We start from the raw sequence: 15138 nt of genomic DNA, 5'->3' as shown, positions 1-15138 counted from the left end.
AGACAAATGGAAGTCATATACTCCCTTTGTTCTTAAAAAATTATCTTGCTGGAAATAGTTTGATGGTTTCCAATGCAGACTAAAATTTGAGTTGATGTTGCTTTCTGCAATTATCTTAATCTCAACCATAAGATTGAGAGAGATCAGTAGACATTAGATCTTTGAGTAAAAAAATTTGTAAATTAGAACCTTTGGTGAATTGTAGAAAGCAAGATTTCATCGTTTGATATTGTAAATGACCTAGACTTGATGGCAACATAATTATTTTATGCCGACCTATTGAACTATGGAACAACATTCCTGAGCTTTAATATTTAGGTATAATAACAATCACATCCGATCTCCGAGTTGCCAGTTTCATCACCAGTACTGCCATTTTAAACAATCTAGGACCTAGACTTGACGATCACATAGTTATTTAGATTGGTGTACTGAGCCATTTTTTAACAGGCGCCAATTATATGCCAAGCTTTATATAGTTGGAAGCCGAAAACTTTACTGACAAAAAGCGTTGTCACTAGCAGTTATTTGTCCAATGAATGTGTGCATATCATTCACTTGTCTTGATGTGTGCATATAATAAAGTTAGTGTGGGACATTTTGTTCAAAATAAGGCATGCTTGGTTTTTGGAGCTGCATCCATCACCTAACAAAAAGAAGTCATATATCCACCTCACGGGTGTTTGTTTTGCACAATCTTATACATTAGGACTTTGTACTCCTTCAGAAACAACACCCTGGCAATATATTCTTGCTACTTTTCCTCATTTCATAACCGTAGTTTCGGTCACAAATGTTCGAAATATATGCTTGTTCACAGGTGATGAATTAGATGGAAAAAGCTGAAAGTAAGTGATTACTTGTTCATGTGTTGATCAAGTGATCATGTTTGGACTTGAATGATAAATATGGATGGAGCTATTTTTATTATTAAAGATTGTTTTTCAGTTGGAATTATTGTTGTAAATAATATATTTATGTGTGTGCAGTTTGTGATTCTATATTAATGATATTTAGATAGATCTGATTTGTTCCTTTATACTACCTCCGTCCGGAAATACTTGTCCTAGAGATGAATGTATCTAGACTTATTTTAATTGTAGATACATCCATTATATGTATTTTCAGGACAAGTATTTCCGGACGGAGGGAGTAGCATAAATGGACTTGAATTATATTGTAATTAATGAATATGCACAATGTACTTTAATTTGTTGAGATTTCAAATGAGGTTGCACGAATCAGAATGGAACTCTCATGTGGCTGACATAGCTTTTATGTTTTATTTTTAGATGAAATTTCTATATTTACTTACCTCAAGATATATTTGATTTCCTTTTTGTGTGTTGAGACAAGGAGCAAGCAAACTGTTGATTTTGCGAAGAACAATTGTCACTGAATTGTTGATTTTGATAAAAAAAACATATAGCCTGGAAACAAGAAAGATATTCTATGCGCTAAATGATGCAAGAAAAGATGATTCAGCCTGCAGATTAATGTCAAAGAGAACAGACTCGAGGTGGTTTTTCGGGCAACATTGACGATGGTTTTAGCAGCTAAATAGTGGCGAACATCAGCTGTCGTAATATTGTGAATATATATTATGATTAATTCTACCTTGAATATATGATTTAGGAAAGTCGTGTTCAGTACATATCTCATCAAGATTTAAATTCATACAGTATGTGAAATGTTTGCTAAATCCTTGCTTGTGGAAGACTACATATCACTATATGTAAACCTAAAATGTAAGCTTCATATATTCAAATATTGTTTATTCATTAAATTTCAACAAAACGTGTGTTACACGTGCAAGCTTATCATCTTACTAATAAAAGCACGAGAGGGCAGATCCAAATCACAATCTCAGCCCTCTAATCACTTAATCAAGGGTCTAAAAACATCGTTAACGAAAGTAGACAGTTTTCGTTAGCGCTAATCAATCCCTTCGCTCGCACGCTCCACATCTCGCGGTCAGCGCCTCCTCCCCCGCTCGCCCGCCTCCTCCAACCTCCCGCCACCGCGCCGCCGCGACTCCTCCCCCCTCCCCCCGCTCGCCCGACTCCTCCCCCCGCCACCGCGCCTCCTCCCCCGCTCGCCCGCCTTCTCCCCCGCTCGCCGCGCCTCCTCCCCCCGCTCGCCGCGCCGCGCCTCCTCCCCCTCGCTCGCACGCTCCACGTCTCGCGCCTCCTCCCTCAACGGTCGCGCACCCACCCTCCCACACCCTTTCTACCTAAGTGTGACAGCCCGAGACCGACGTCCAGAAGATTCCCCCTTTTATTTCCGTTTCCGTCTTGTGATTAGTTTTATTTGTCGCATCATCATCGCATCATGCATGTCATCATTTCTCTTGGGTGCTTGTCTTGGTGTCTAGTTGCACCTTGGTGATTGTGAGTGTGAGTTCTTTGTGAGTGTGCCTTTGTGTTTGTTGTGTGATTGGGTGCCTAGGATTCTTCTAAAAACCCATTGTTGCACCAAAGCTCCAAAAACCCCTTCTTCCAATTTATTTAGTGGCTGAGTCTAAAGTCTCTATTTGGGGCCTAATAAAATGTTCCTCCTCTTTTAAAAATATTCCTATTATTTATGGGGCAACCCTCTGGTTTTAACTATTTTTTTCTCCTTTTGTGTTATTTAAAACACCAGCGCCTAATTTTATATAAAAAGGGTTTTATTTTTATTCTTCAAAAAAAAGACCCCAATCTATTTTTATAGTTGGAGCATGTTTTAAGGAGCCCAAAAGTATTTTTGTTTTAGTTAAACTCTTTTTCTTTTGGTTGTGGTTTCCTTTTTTTTTAAACCGGCTATTTTTTTGTGCAAGACATTTTCTTTTAGAGGGACAGGAGGCCCACTGGGGCCAAGGCCCAGCAGACCCCCTGCCCTAGCGAGCCTTGCCCGACCTCCTCGTCGCTCTCCCTCGCGTCCTCCCGAGCGCCGTCGCCTCCCGTGCTCGATCCCCTCCTCGTCATCCCCGTCCCAGCATCGTCTTCCTCCCCATGTCGCGCCGCCATAGACCACCAGTCCCCGTCGCCGCCTCCCTCTCCTGCGCCTCGGTCTCCCGAGCCCCCTGCCCCGCGCTGCTAGCTCCGGTCCGCCGTGCTCTTCCCTCCCCTCGCGCCGCGCTGGCCTGGACCTCGCCGCCCGAGCCGCCCAGCTCCTCTCGCCGGAGTCCCGCGCGCCGCCTCTTCCTCGCCGCCGGGATCCCCTCGCCCTAGCTCCGCCGAGCCGTCTCGCCGCGGTGCCTCGCCTCCCCACGCGAGCTCCTCGCCGCCGCGCTCGCCAGCTGCACCGCCTCCGGCAGCGCCGTGCGCCGCCGTTCCCCGTCGGTGCCCTGTTTGCACCGTGCCGCCTTGGTCCCGTGCCGAGTTGCCGCCGCTGCTGCCTTGCTGTGTAGCTGCTTGCTTGCTGCAGCCGCTGTGGCGTTGCCTGCATTGCTGCTCTTGCTTGTTGGCATGCTTGCTGCTTGCTGCTGTGATGGTCGCTGCTGCCTGTAGCTTTGCTGCTTGCTGCCCGTGCCGCTGCTAGCTAGCTTGCTTGCTTGCCTGTAGCTGCTCCTGCTAGCTAGCTTGCGCCGCTGTTGCCTGATGTTGTGTTTGCCTGCTGTGCTGCCATGTTGCTAGTAGCTGGTGCATGTTGTTGCTGCTCCTGCCACCGTTCCCCGCCGAGTGCTCGCGAATGGAACATTGTCGTTGCTTCCTGCGTGTTGCTGTAGCTGTTGCTATTAGCTGCTAGATAGCTGCTTGCGTGGCCTTGCTATCTCATGCTTGCTAGTTGCTTGCTGTTGTCGTAGCTTAGTGCGTTGCTGGCCGTTGCTTAGTTGATGTTGCTCTTGCTGCCAGGTGCTAGTTGCTGCTGTTACCGAGGTAGAGTGTTGGTGCTTGCTTATGTTGCCCTCGCCGCGTAGACCATCCCCGCCTACCATGAGTCGTCGACAAGATCGACGACAACGGCGTCCGCGACGACCCCCGGAACGGGTTCGACTACCGTCGCCGAAGACCATGACCCAACGCCAAAGGCCCTGTGCCGACGAGGAGAACCGTGTACAACTACCGTCGACGAGACCGTGTACGACTACTTCCACGACGACCGTTGGTCCGCTACGACCCGAACCGCTTCGAATAGCACGCTTCGAAGGTATACCGATGGGACGTGTCGTGTAACGAATGCATGTGTTGTATGAGATGAATATATGTATGCACCGTTTGTTGCCCGTTGCACGTGCACCTCTTTTGTTGTGCCCGACATATGGGAACCCGATATACGGGATCACCCCATCTTTATTTACCGTTCCCGCACACGCTCCCTATTCGTTGGCACGTTATCTCGACGAGTTATCGGGATAGGAACATTGTCGTGGCATTGTTTCCGATTTGCCGCCATGGTTCCCTCTCGCTCGCCGTGGCGACATATGCTTCTTACCCTTCTTGCCGTGATGTAATGAACTTGCATGCATAATGCATTCATGGCATAATATATTGTGTTGCATGTCTCTTGTGTCGTAGCTCCGTACTAAGTCCCGTGTGTTAGCCGTCTAGGATGCCATGTAGAACCGTCGCTTCACCCCTTGCCATGTTAACAACGTTTAATATTGCCGTGTAAATAATCGGGAGTGAATTAATTAATTAATCGTGGAGTTTCGTCGATATGCAACCCGTGGCATATCGAGCTTCACTTAATGTGTAGAGTTTGCGTGAGATGAATTGCCATGCCATCCCTTGCATCAATGAACTGATCATGCATCATAGTAGGTTATGCATCATGTTGTGCACCGTGTGGTGAATATTTGTGTTCATGTTTGTTTCCGGTTTGCCCGTCTCGATAGAGTTCCGCAAGCGTGTCGGAATGTGAGGACCCGTTCGACTACGTTGGTTTGCCGACTCCACCGAGTTGTTCTTCTTCCAAGTGGGATCTCAGGCAAGATGACCATTTCCCCAGATACCATTACTATCATTGCCATGCTAGTTTTATCGCTTCTATCGCTATGTCTCGTTGCCTACCACCATGAAACCTTCAACCTGTTCAACCTAGCAAACCACTGATTGGCTATGTTACTGCTTGCTTAACCCTGTGTTAGCGTTGCTAGTTGCAGGTGCAGTTGCTTCCATGTGAAAACATGGGTTCCTTGTTATATCACCATATTAAATGCTATTTAATTTAATGCAGCTATATACTTGGTAAAAGGTGGAAGGCTCGGCCTTTCTAGCCTGGTGTTTTGTTCCACCTTTGCCCCCTTAGTTTTTAGTTACCGGTGTGATGTTCCATAATTGAGCGCTCCTAACACGATCGGGGTTGTTATGGGGACCCCATTGGTAATTCGTTTTAGATTAAAGCTGGTCTGGCAAGGCCCAACATTGGTACTACATTTGCCTAATCACCTAATAAAATTGCATAGGGACTTTCCGGACCCCGAGCATAATTTAATCAACCCCCCGGGCCAGTGCTCCGCATGAGTGTTGGTCCACCCACCTAGCAGTCGGCGGTGCCACCTCGGGGCAACTCGAGGTTTGTCTACCGTCCACTATGCATAGACGATGTGTCCTGAGAACGAGATACACGGCTCCTATCGGGTTCGTCGACACACCAGATGGCCTTGCTGGATTAGTTTTACCTTTGACGAGATATCTTGTGCATCGGGATTCCAGTCATGCTTTGGGTAATCTCATAGTTGAGGTTTTCCACTAGGGAATCCGACGAGATCGTGAGCTTCGTGATTGAGGATTTCTATGCAGTTTGTGGTAATTTGTGATGGACTAGTTGGAGCACCCCTGCAGGTTTAAATCTTTTCAGAAAGTCGTGCCTGCGGTTATGTGGCAACGTGAAAACTTTGTTTAACACTGGTTCTAGATAACTTGAAGTTAACTTAATTAAAATATGCCAACTGTGTGCGTAACCGTGACTGTCTCTTTCGTGAGATCTTTCTCCGATCGAGGACACGGTGGGGTTATGTCTGACGTAGGTAGGTGTCCAGGATCATTCATTTGATCATCAGTAGTTCACGTCCGTTATTCGTAGATCTTCCCCCTCTTATTTCTTGTACTCGTAAGTTTAGCCACCAAATATATGCTTAGCCGCTGGTGCAACCTCATCACTGAACCATGCCTCACCTAATAAGCTTTGCTAGTCTTGATACCTTTGGAAATGAGATTGCTGAGTCCCCTCTGGCTCACAGATTACTACAACACCAGTTGCAGGTACATGTAAAGGTTACTTGACGCGAGCGCGTTGATTGTTCATTTGGAGTTGCTTCTTCTTCTTCTTCTTCATCGATCTAGGATGGGTTCCAGGCCGGCAGCCTGGGATAGCAAGGATGGACGTCGTTCTTCTTTTCTCGTTTGTTTTCGTCCGTAGTCGGACCCTTCTCTTACTCTTGATGATTATGTAATGTACTGATGTGACTCTGATGTAGCTTGTGGCGAGTGTAAGCCAATTCTATATATATATATATATATATATATATATATATATATATATATATATATATATATATATATATATATATATATATATATATATATATATATCTTCTTTTCAGTACATGTACTTGTAACGATATCCATTCTTGCAACACGAAGAGATGCGCTTCTATCCCTGACGAGGTCTTCGTGCCAAATTGAGGATAGGGTCGCATCTTGGGCGTGACACTAAGTCAGCCCCTAAATCGAGATCGGTCAGGAGATGCACATGGCGCTCCTGACCACACCGTGCTTCCAGATCGGCGTTGTCGTCAATGTGTTCGCGGCTGCGCATCGGGTGAGGAGGTCGCTGTGTGATATTGCGCCGAGGTCAGCGACGGGGGACGCTCGCCGTCGTCCTCCTCCTGTGCGTCCATGGCGCTCACCACGGGTGGTACCGCGTGCACCCTCTTGGCCTCTCCCACTGCAAATCCCACTACTTGAATCGATCTCCATGGCTCATGGTTGTCAGTACTCTGTTTGCCTGCAGGAGAGGTGTTGCCGGAGCTCTATGTGGCCTTCAATGCAATTGTTTGGCCAACGGTCGCGTATCTTCATAAGAGGAGGAGAGAGGGTGGAGAACGAGAGGCCTGGCGGTGGCTGAGGAGGTGCTCGCCGGTGAACGTGCTTCGACGGCCGTCTGGCGCGCGCGGTTGAATCGGGGCGCTAGAGTTTCCATGCCGCCGCTCCACGGCAGAAGGTTGACGGGGAGAAGCAATCGTTCGGCGATGGCTCGGATTATTGTTATGCGGCAACCACGGCTCGGGAGCGGGCAGTGGCTGATTTATCTCCTCCCCATTCCCTCGCCCTTCAAAGGTTCAAGATTTGGCGTCCTCTTCTCCTAGACGCCGAGAATAAGGGGCCGATCCAGAAAACTAAGCCTGATGGATTGATTCTTCGTGAAGATCCACGCATACACAAGAAGCAGACACACATCTGGATGGATTTGTCTTTGAGAAGCACACGCACACATGGAAACTAGAAGCCGCCTGCGAAGACAGCTTCAGCCTCGCCGCCAAGGACGGAATCATGGAAAGGTCTGCTTCATCCGAACCGACCGCGAGGACCACGCTCATGTACACACATACATATACCAAGATTGATACTGAGGATGAATGTTTTGTAAGTAACCTCTTTGCCCTGCCCCCTCTTATATTTACAGAAAATTCAAGTGTGGTACACATGTGAGAATGCTCTGCTTCCCTCTGTTATACACATGTGGTAATTCATTATCACTAATTAAGAATCAAAAGCCACTACATTCTTGAATATTGAGACTGTGTTAGTTGGTTGAGGTTAAACTAGATAAATGCAATTTAATTTTGTATTCCATCTGACAATTCAGTTGTATTATTGATTTTGACAGTTTTCAGGAATTTTAAGCCGTATTTTGATTTTAGCTTCGTCAACCATTCTGAATTATTTAATGTTAGTATGAGATACATGTGTTCCCAAGATTAACCATGAGAAATGTGTAGCTGACCACTTGGGTATGTTTGATTTCATTACTAGATGCAGCGACAACCACCATTGTTCGTGATCTATTCAAAGATACATTATTAGCAGTGCAACATCTCTACTGATTCAATCAAATAGTTTGGTTCTTACTAATATTTAAGCCAGCTTCATTTTTAGCCTGCTCGGTTTTTGGGTGCATGTCTTTAATAGAACAAGAAATTGATTTTAGGTGCTAAAATAAACATTGAAGGCTACTTCTTCATGGCAACTATTTGTAGAAAGCAATCCCGGTGGAGATCCCGACTATCGATGTGAAGCCAGGGTGGAAGAAGGACATGGAGATCACCTTCCTAAAAGGAAGGATCTGATTTTTCCGATACAGTTATGTGTTTCAAAAATTTATTGGGATGCTATTTTTATATTAACTCTATCGTCTATGAAGTTATATTTACAGATATTTCATTTTTCGCATAAGAAGACGCACCTTTTTTTGTTTTAAAATATTTTCTGGAGTAATTTTTTTGATTAAACTGCATGATGTTTCATGTGTGTGAATTGCATTTTAGCTAAAAAATAGATAACAAGGTGGAGAGGATATGAATGGTTGTGACTTCAAGAGTCGTACGGGGAGCCGACTTGATGAGATTGAGGGGAAGTTTTTTGAGGAAAGGGTCACCCTTGAAGCCAAGTACCAGAAGCTGTATGAACCATTGTACGCTAAGGTACGCTTACTCCGTGTTTATAATGTTTCAGGTGAATATATGAAAAGATATAACTTCTGTCCATTTCCTTGTGTGCAAATTGTTCCATTGTTTTGCATGGTTTCAGAGGTACAACATTGTAAATGGAGTTGTGGAGGTTGATGGCGTTGCTCAAGAACCTACGAGTGAAAATGCTGTAGAGGGGGGAGATTCAGATTATGAAATCAAAGTTTGCACTGCCTCTTAGAGATCACCATTCTGATGTTTTGTTAACCTTTTTTCAGCTAAAGGAATACCAGATTTCTGGCTCACTGCTTTGAAATGAAATGAAGTGCTGAGTGAGGAGGTAATTCATAGCGTGATGTATTTGTAGGTGTTCTTAGCTCCTCCCTTAATACATTTCTAACTATGTACTTGCTTAATTCTAGATCCAAGAGCGTGATGAGCCTATTTTGAAATATCTAAAGGATATGAAGTGGTCTAGAATTGATGACCCTAAGGGTTTCAATCTTGAGTTTTTCTTTCATGCAAATCCTTTCCTCAAGAACTCTGTCCAAACAAAAACCTATCATATGGTTGATGAAGATGACCCGATTTTGGAGAAAGCAATCAAGTTAGTATTTCTTTACCTATTAGTTGTTGTTTCGTGTATAGGATTCTCATGTTCTATTGTAATTGATGATTGTATGTGCATTGGTTATTAGACTAACACATCATGTGTGTTGGAGGACTGAAATTGAGTGGTATCCTGGAAAAAATGTGACACAGAAGATTCTAAAGAAGAAACCCAAGAAAGGTTCAAAGAACACAAAGCCTATTACTAAAACTGAAGAGTGAGAGAGCTTCTTCAACTTTTTCAGCCCCCCACAAGTAGCTGAAGATGATGAGGACATTGATGAAGATGCCGTATGTTCAAAATTCATTGCTTATTTCACAGAGAGCAAACTATGCATTCTTCACAATTCATACTAAACTTTTTCATTCAATCTGTGATGTAGGCTGATGAACTTCAGGGTCAAATGGAGCATGATTATGACATTGGGTAAGTGGTGTTCATGTTCCGATGCATGTTTTTTAATGGGAACAAGAGACCATTGCCCTGCATATAATGCCATGTCTACACATTGAGTTGTGTATTTGGGTCTGGCACAAGGCCCATATTGCTGATTTTGTGTTGCTGTTGAAATTTAACTTTTAGGTCTACAATAAGGGATAAGATCATCCCTCATGCTATTTCTTGGTTTACCGGCGAGGCTGTGCAAGCTGAGGATTTTGATGATATGGAAGATGGTGATGAGGATGACGATGATGAAGAAGATGACAAGGATGAGGACAAGCACGAAGATGAGGATGAAGACGAGGAATAGCTAAGCAAGCCAACGAAGAAGGTAATCTTATCTTGCAGCCATAGAAGCACCTATTTCCGCTCTCTGCAACATTACTCTGTTCAACTGACCTTGCTAGTACATTTCTTTTGTGTTTGACTGGGCAGGTGGCTGGCAAACCGAAGGTACAAACTCTACACTCATTTGAGAAATTGGTTGTACTTGACAGATTTTGTGTTTTGTTTAGAGGAATTTCTTTTGTACTTGACAGATTAGGAGCTGCTGTTAGGTTCCACTGAATCAGTTTTTAGCCCTTGTTTCGTATATTTTGCAGAGGTTAGAGGAGTAATTAGTCTTCTATGTTTCTCTAACGAGTGTGTGTCTGGATGAATACATATTGATATAGTAGATGAGCAATTACCATCTGGATGTGCACAAAATGTTCTCCGTTTTTAGCGAGTACATGTGGATGTGCATAAAGTGTTTTTTTAACGAGTATATGCGATACATAGAAAATGTATATGGTGGTTTCCATTTTGGATTACCTGGCCAGTACATGGAGCTTATTTAATTTCCCATTATTATAGCTTTATCCGTATTGCTTGACAGATCATGAGCTGGTGCTATGTTCCACCAGATCGAATTTTTACTCATATTTCTTAGGCTCTGCAGAGGGTAGAGGGGTAATTAGCATTCTTTATTTTTCTAATGAGTGTATGTGAATTCATTCAGAGAGCAGAGGAACAGTTACCATTCTCTTTGTGTCTTAGTAAGTATATGCCGATGAACATCAAGTGTTCTCTGTTTTGCAATGGGTCATATGTTGATGCATAGAAAATGTATATGATGATTTCCATTCTGGCTTACATGGGTAGTACATGGAGCTCATTTAGTTTGTCCGAACAGTAATACTTATTCACAGATTTTCTTGCCTCAGAATTTATTAATCCAGTTATGGTATGGTTGCCTATTACTCCAGATGATTTTATATTAGCTACAGAGGACACGTATGTTGTGTTTCCTTTGCCTAGAGAGCACACTAAAATAATGTTTGTATCGATATCATTAACCGAAACATCATGATTCCATTTTTGATCAATCAATGGATCTGACTAATGAAGATATATTGTAAGAGATATTATTCACGTGCCATTGGTGCATGCTTTAATTGTCAACCACGGGCCCGGCGCCGAATCTGGCAAACACGGGTGCCACACCTCCAGCGATTAGGTAACTGATTCTACCTATCAATTGCATTTGTCATCTTGATTCATTCCAGTTTTGCGTCGCTCCGCTAACCCTAACATTGCAATCGTATCTGTTTCGGGCCGGCGTGCATGAAGGGACTCCATCTGACTAGATGTCCAGAACACGGATGAGAAAAGTTCATCCTTAATGATAGAAGTCCGACCAAGAACTGTCAGTGTAATGAAGGATTTTTTGTTATTTTTGTGGTACTGGATTTTATACAAAATGACATGGATGGGCCAAAAATCAAGGGTATGTTATATAGCCCTTGTTCATACTTGGAACTCCAATCTGATGGATTCTGCTTGCTATTACTAAAGATAACGATACTATTCTTTATTGTATTACAGACTATCAAGACATTGGTGATTATATTAAACCAACATAGTTAGATTTCTTAGTTATGCTGAAGATTAGAAATCATGTCATGGTTCCTTGCCTGCTTATTTTGCACTGTAATTTTTTTTGACAATATGATGTGATCACACATCATTACAAGATTCTTTAATACTACCTTTGTAGAACTCTGGTCTAGGAGTATTCAGCCAACCGTGCTTTCAAACCAATAGAGAATGTGAGAGATAATATGTTGCTCGATACTGGTGAGGATAGTGCACTATTTTGCTTGATATTGAAGCATCAGATCTTGTTCTATGCAACTAAGACTATTTCTTGCCCCTAAAGCCATGAAACTCAACGAATACATATGTGCTAGACTTTGATGAGAACTTAATGTGTATATGGTAATTCTACCTTATAGGAATACCTACATTATTCCTAGACAAATGGAAGTCATATACTCCCTTTGTTCTTAAAAAATTATCTTGCTGGAAATAGTTTGGTGGTTTCCAATGCGGACTAAAATTTGAGTTGATGTTGCTTTCTGCAATTATCTTAATCTCAACCATAAGATTGAGAGAGATCAGTAGACATTAGATCTTTGAGTAAAATTTTTTGTAAATTAGAACCTTTGGTGAATTGTAGAAAGCAAGATTTCATCGTTTGATATTGTAAATGACCTAGACTTGATGGCAACATAATTATTTTACGCCGACCTATTGAACCATGGAACAACATTCCTGAGCTTTAATATTTTGGTATAATAACAATCACATCCGATCTCCGAGTTGCCAGTTTCATCACCAGTACTGCCATTTTAAACAATCTAGGACCTAGACTCGACGATCACATAGTTATTTAGATTGGTGTACTGAGCCATTTTTTAGCAGGCGCCAATTATATGCCAAGCTTTATATAGTTGGAAGCCGAAAACTTTAGTGACAAAAAGCGTTGTCACTAGCAGTTATTTGTCCAATGAATGTGTGCATATCATTCACTTGTCTTGATGTGTGCATATAATAAAGTTAGTGTGGGACATTTTGTTCAAAATAAGGCATGCTTGGTTTTTGGAGCTGCATCCATCACCTAACAAAAAGAAGTCATATATCCACCTCACGGGTGTTTGTTTTGCACAATCTTATACATTAGGACTTTGTACTCCTTCAGAAACAACACCCTGGCAATATATTCTTGCTACTTTTCCTCATTTCATAACCGTAGTTTCGGTCACAAATGTTCGAAATATATGCTTGTTCAGAGGTGATGAATCAGATGGAAAAAGCTGAAAGTAAGTGATTACTTGTTCATGTGTTGATCAAGTGATCATGTTTGGACTTGAATGATAAATATGGATGGAGCTATTTTTTTTATTAAAGATTGTTTTTCAGTTGGAATTATTGTTGTAAATAATATATTTATGTGTGTGCAGTTTGTGATTCTATATTCATGATATTTAGATAGATCTGATTTGTTCCTTTATACTACCTCCGTCCGGAAATACTTGTCCTAGAGATGAATGTATCTAGACTTATTTTAATTGTAGATACATCCATTATATGTATTTTCAGGACAAGTATTTCCGGACGGAGGGAGTAGCATAAATGGACTTGAATTATATTGTAATTAATGAATATGCACAATGTACTTTAATTTGTTGAGATTTCAAATGAGGTTGCAGGAATCAGAATGGAACTCTCATGTGGCTGACATAGCTTTTATGTTTTATTTTTAGATGAAATTTCTATATTTACTCACCTCAAGATATATTTGATTTCATTTTTGTGTGTTGAGACAAGGAGCAAGCAAACTGTTGATTTTGCGAAGAACAATTGTCACCGAATTGTTGATTTTGATAAAAAAAACATATAGCCTGGAAACAAGAAAGATATTCTATGCGCTAAATGATGCAGGAAAAGATGATTCAGCCTGCAGATTAATGTCAAAGAGAACAGACCGGAGGTGATGTTTCGGGCAACATTGGCGATGGTCTTAGCAGCTAAATAGTGGCGAACATCAGCTGTCGTAATATTGTGAAAATATATTATGATTAATTCTACCTTGAATATATGATTTAGGAAAGTCATGTTCAGTACATATCTCGTCAGGATTTAAATTCATACAGTATGTGAAATGTTTGCTAAATCCTTGCTTGTGCAAGACTACATATCACTATATGTAAACTTAAAATGTAAGCTTCATATATTCAAATATTGTTTATTCATTAAATTTCAACAAAACGTGTGTTACACGTGCAAGCTTACTAGTTATAGAAAAAAGAAGTGTTACGATCACCATGTAGCAGCCAGTTTGCACGTCCACGTTGTAACTAGTATATTTCTTCTTGTTCCAAAAGGTTTTTAATAAGAACTAGAATATCTTTTTGTCGTGCTTGATTTTCCACATTTATATGCCCCCTTCGCAATTTTTGTTGATCTTTTTGAGTTTTTTAATTCTAGTTTCGGTCCCTTGAGGACATCACGGTCCCAGGTATGTAAATCAGCATGGACTGCCCATGTACGTTCAGCAAGAGTCCGTCCAATGCCCAACATATTTGCTTTTTCCCATGCAGTACGTACAATTTCTACCACTGTTTCCTCCGCGAGCCAACGAGCTCCGAATTGTTTCACTCGTCTTACAGGTTGATTAAACATGTTTCTCTGGTAGTATACCGTATCCAAAATTAGAGGTCGATGATCCAATGAATATGTTCTTCGTTTATGATTGCAGTCGTGAGAAATTTATTTGCCCACTCCACATTACAAACGCCACGATCAAGTCTCTCCCTAATGTCACCTCTTCTCCAAGTGAAAGGATCACCGATATACTCCATATATTCTAATCCACATTCTCCAAGGCAGTTCCGAAATTCTCTCATCATTACATTAGAGCATGGTTAATAGTATATTCGACTGCTGACTATAAGTAATCTTATAGCCCATCTTATAGTTAGCTTATACAATAGTTAGCTATAAAAGAGTACTATTTTATCATATATGATCCACCTTTCATTCTCACAAAGCACCTAGGAGCACGTGCTAGAGCTGACTCTTCACGAAGAGCCCGCTTTCCTTTCTCTCCTCTGCTCTCTCATCCAACTAAGCAAAAATATAGTATTTTAATCCTTACAGCCTGCTGACTGTACCTTATTATACTTGCTCTTAGGCCTCACGTTTCCTCCTTTTTTCCGAAGACAATAGAATTTCATTGAAATCTCCTAACACTACCTATGGATGGACACCTTCACTATACAGATCGTGAATATCCTCCCAAGAACGATTACGCTTATTCCAATTCGGGTACCCATAAAAGCCCGTAAAACGCCACTGCACATCATTTTCATTCATGAAAAGAACATCAATAAAATGAGCTGACACCAAGGAAAAAAATAGCGCGCTATACAAAATAGCGTGGCCCCTCAAAATATGCTATTAGCGTGTTATAGCGCGCTATTAGCGAGACATTGTACACGGATCACTTTAGCGAGTCAATTCTCTACACGCTATAGAGCGCTATTAGCGGCGCTATAGCGTGCTAATTTTTTTCCGTGGCTGACACATAGTTCAAAGAAACTTTATTCGATTTATGATAAATTATAACAAAGCCACCGGCCCGATCATC

General features: G+C 42.0%; 1 protein-coding gene across 1 annotated transcript; it reads left to right on the top strand.

The window, feature by feature from the left end:
- The first annotated feature begins 8401 nt into the window (after nt 1-8401).
- LOC123410677 (nucleosome assembly protein 1;1-like) lies at nt 8402-8884 on the top strand. Its single transcript, XM_045103616.1, has 2 exons — nt 8402-8629; nt 8736-8884. Exons 1-2 carry the CDS (start codon nt 8504-8506, stop codon nt 8853-8855), a joined length of 246 nt encoding a protein of 81 aa, XP_044959551.1. The 5' UTR covers nt 8402-8503; the 3' UTR covers nt 8856-8884.
- The last annotated feature ends 6254 nt before the right edge of the window (nt 8885-15138 follow it).

The sequence above is a fragment of the Hordeum vulgare genome, chromosome 7H (genome assembly GCF_904849725.1).
Source record: "Hordeum vulgare subsp. vulgare chromosome 7H, MorexV3_pseudomolecules_assembly, whole genome shotgun sequence".
Lineage (NCBI taxonomy): Eukaryota > Viridiplantae > Streptophyta > Magnoliopsida > Poales > Poaceae > Hordeum > Hordeum vulgare.
This window is presented reverse-complemented; position numbering and strand designations above follow the sequence as displayed.

Bases quoted from the DNA above. Each gene is read 5' to 3' on its own strand.
- LOC123410677 (XM_045103616.1), top strand. From the start codon at position 8,504: ATGAATGGTTGTGACTTCAAGAGTCGTACGGGGAGCCGACTTGATGAG. The intron at 8,630-8,735 runs GTACGCTTACTC...GCATGGTTTCAG, and splicing joins ATGAACCATTGTACGCTAAG to AGGTACAACATTGTAAATGG.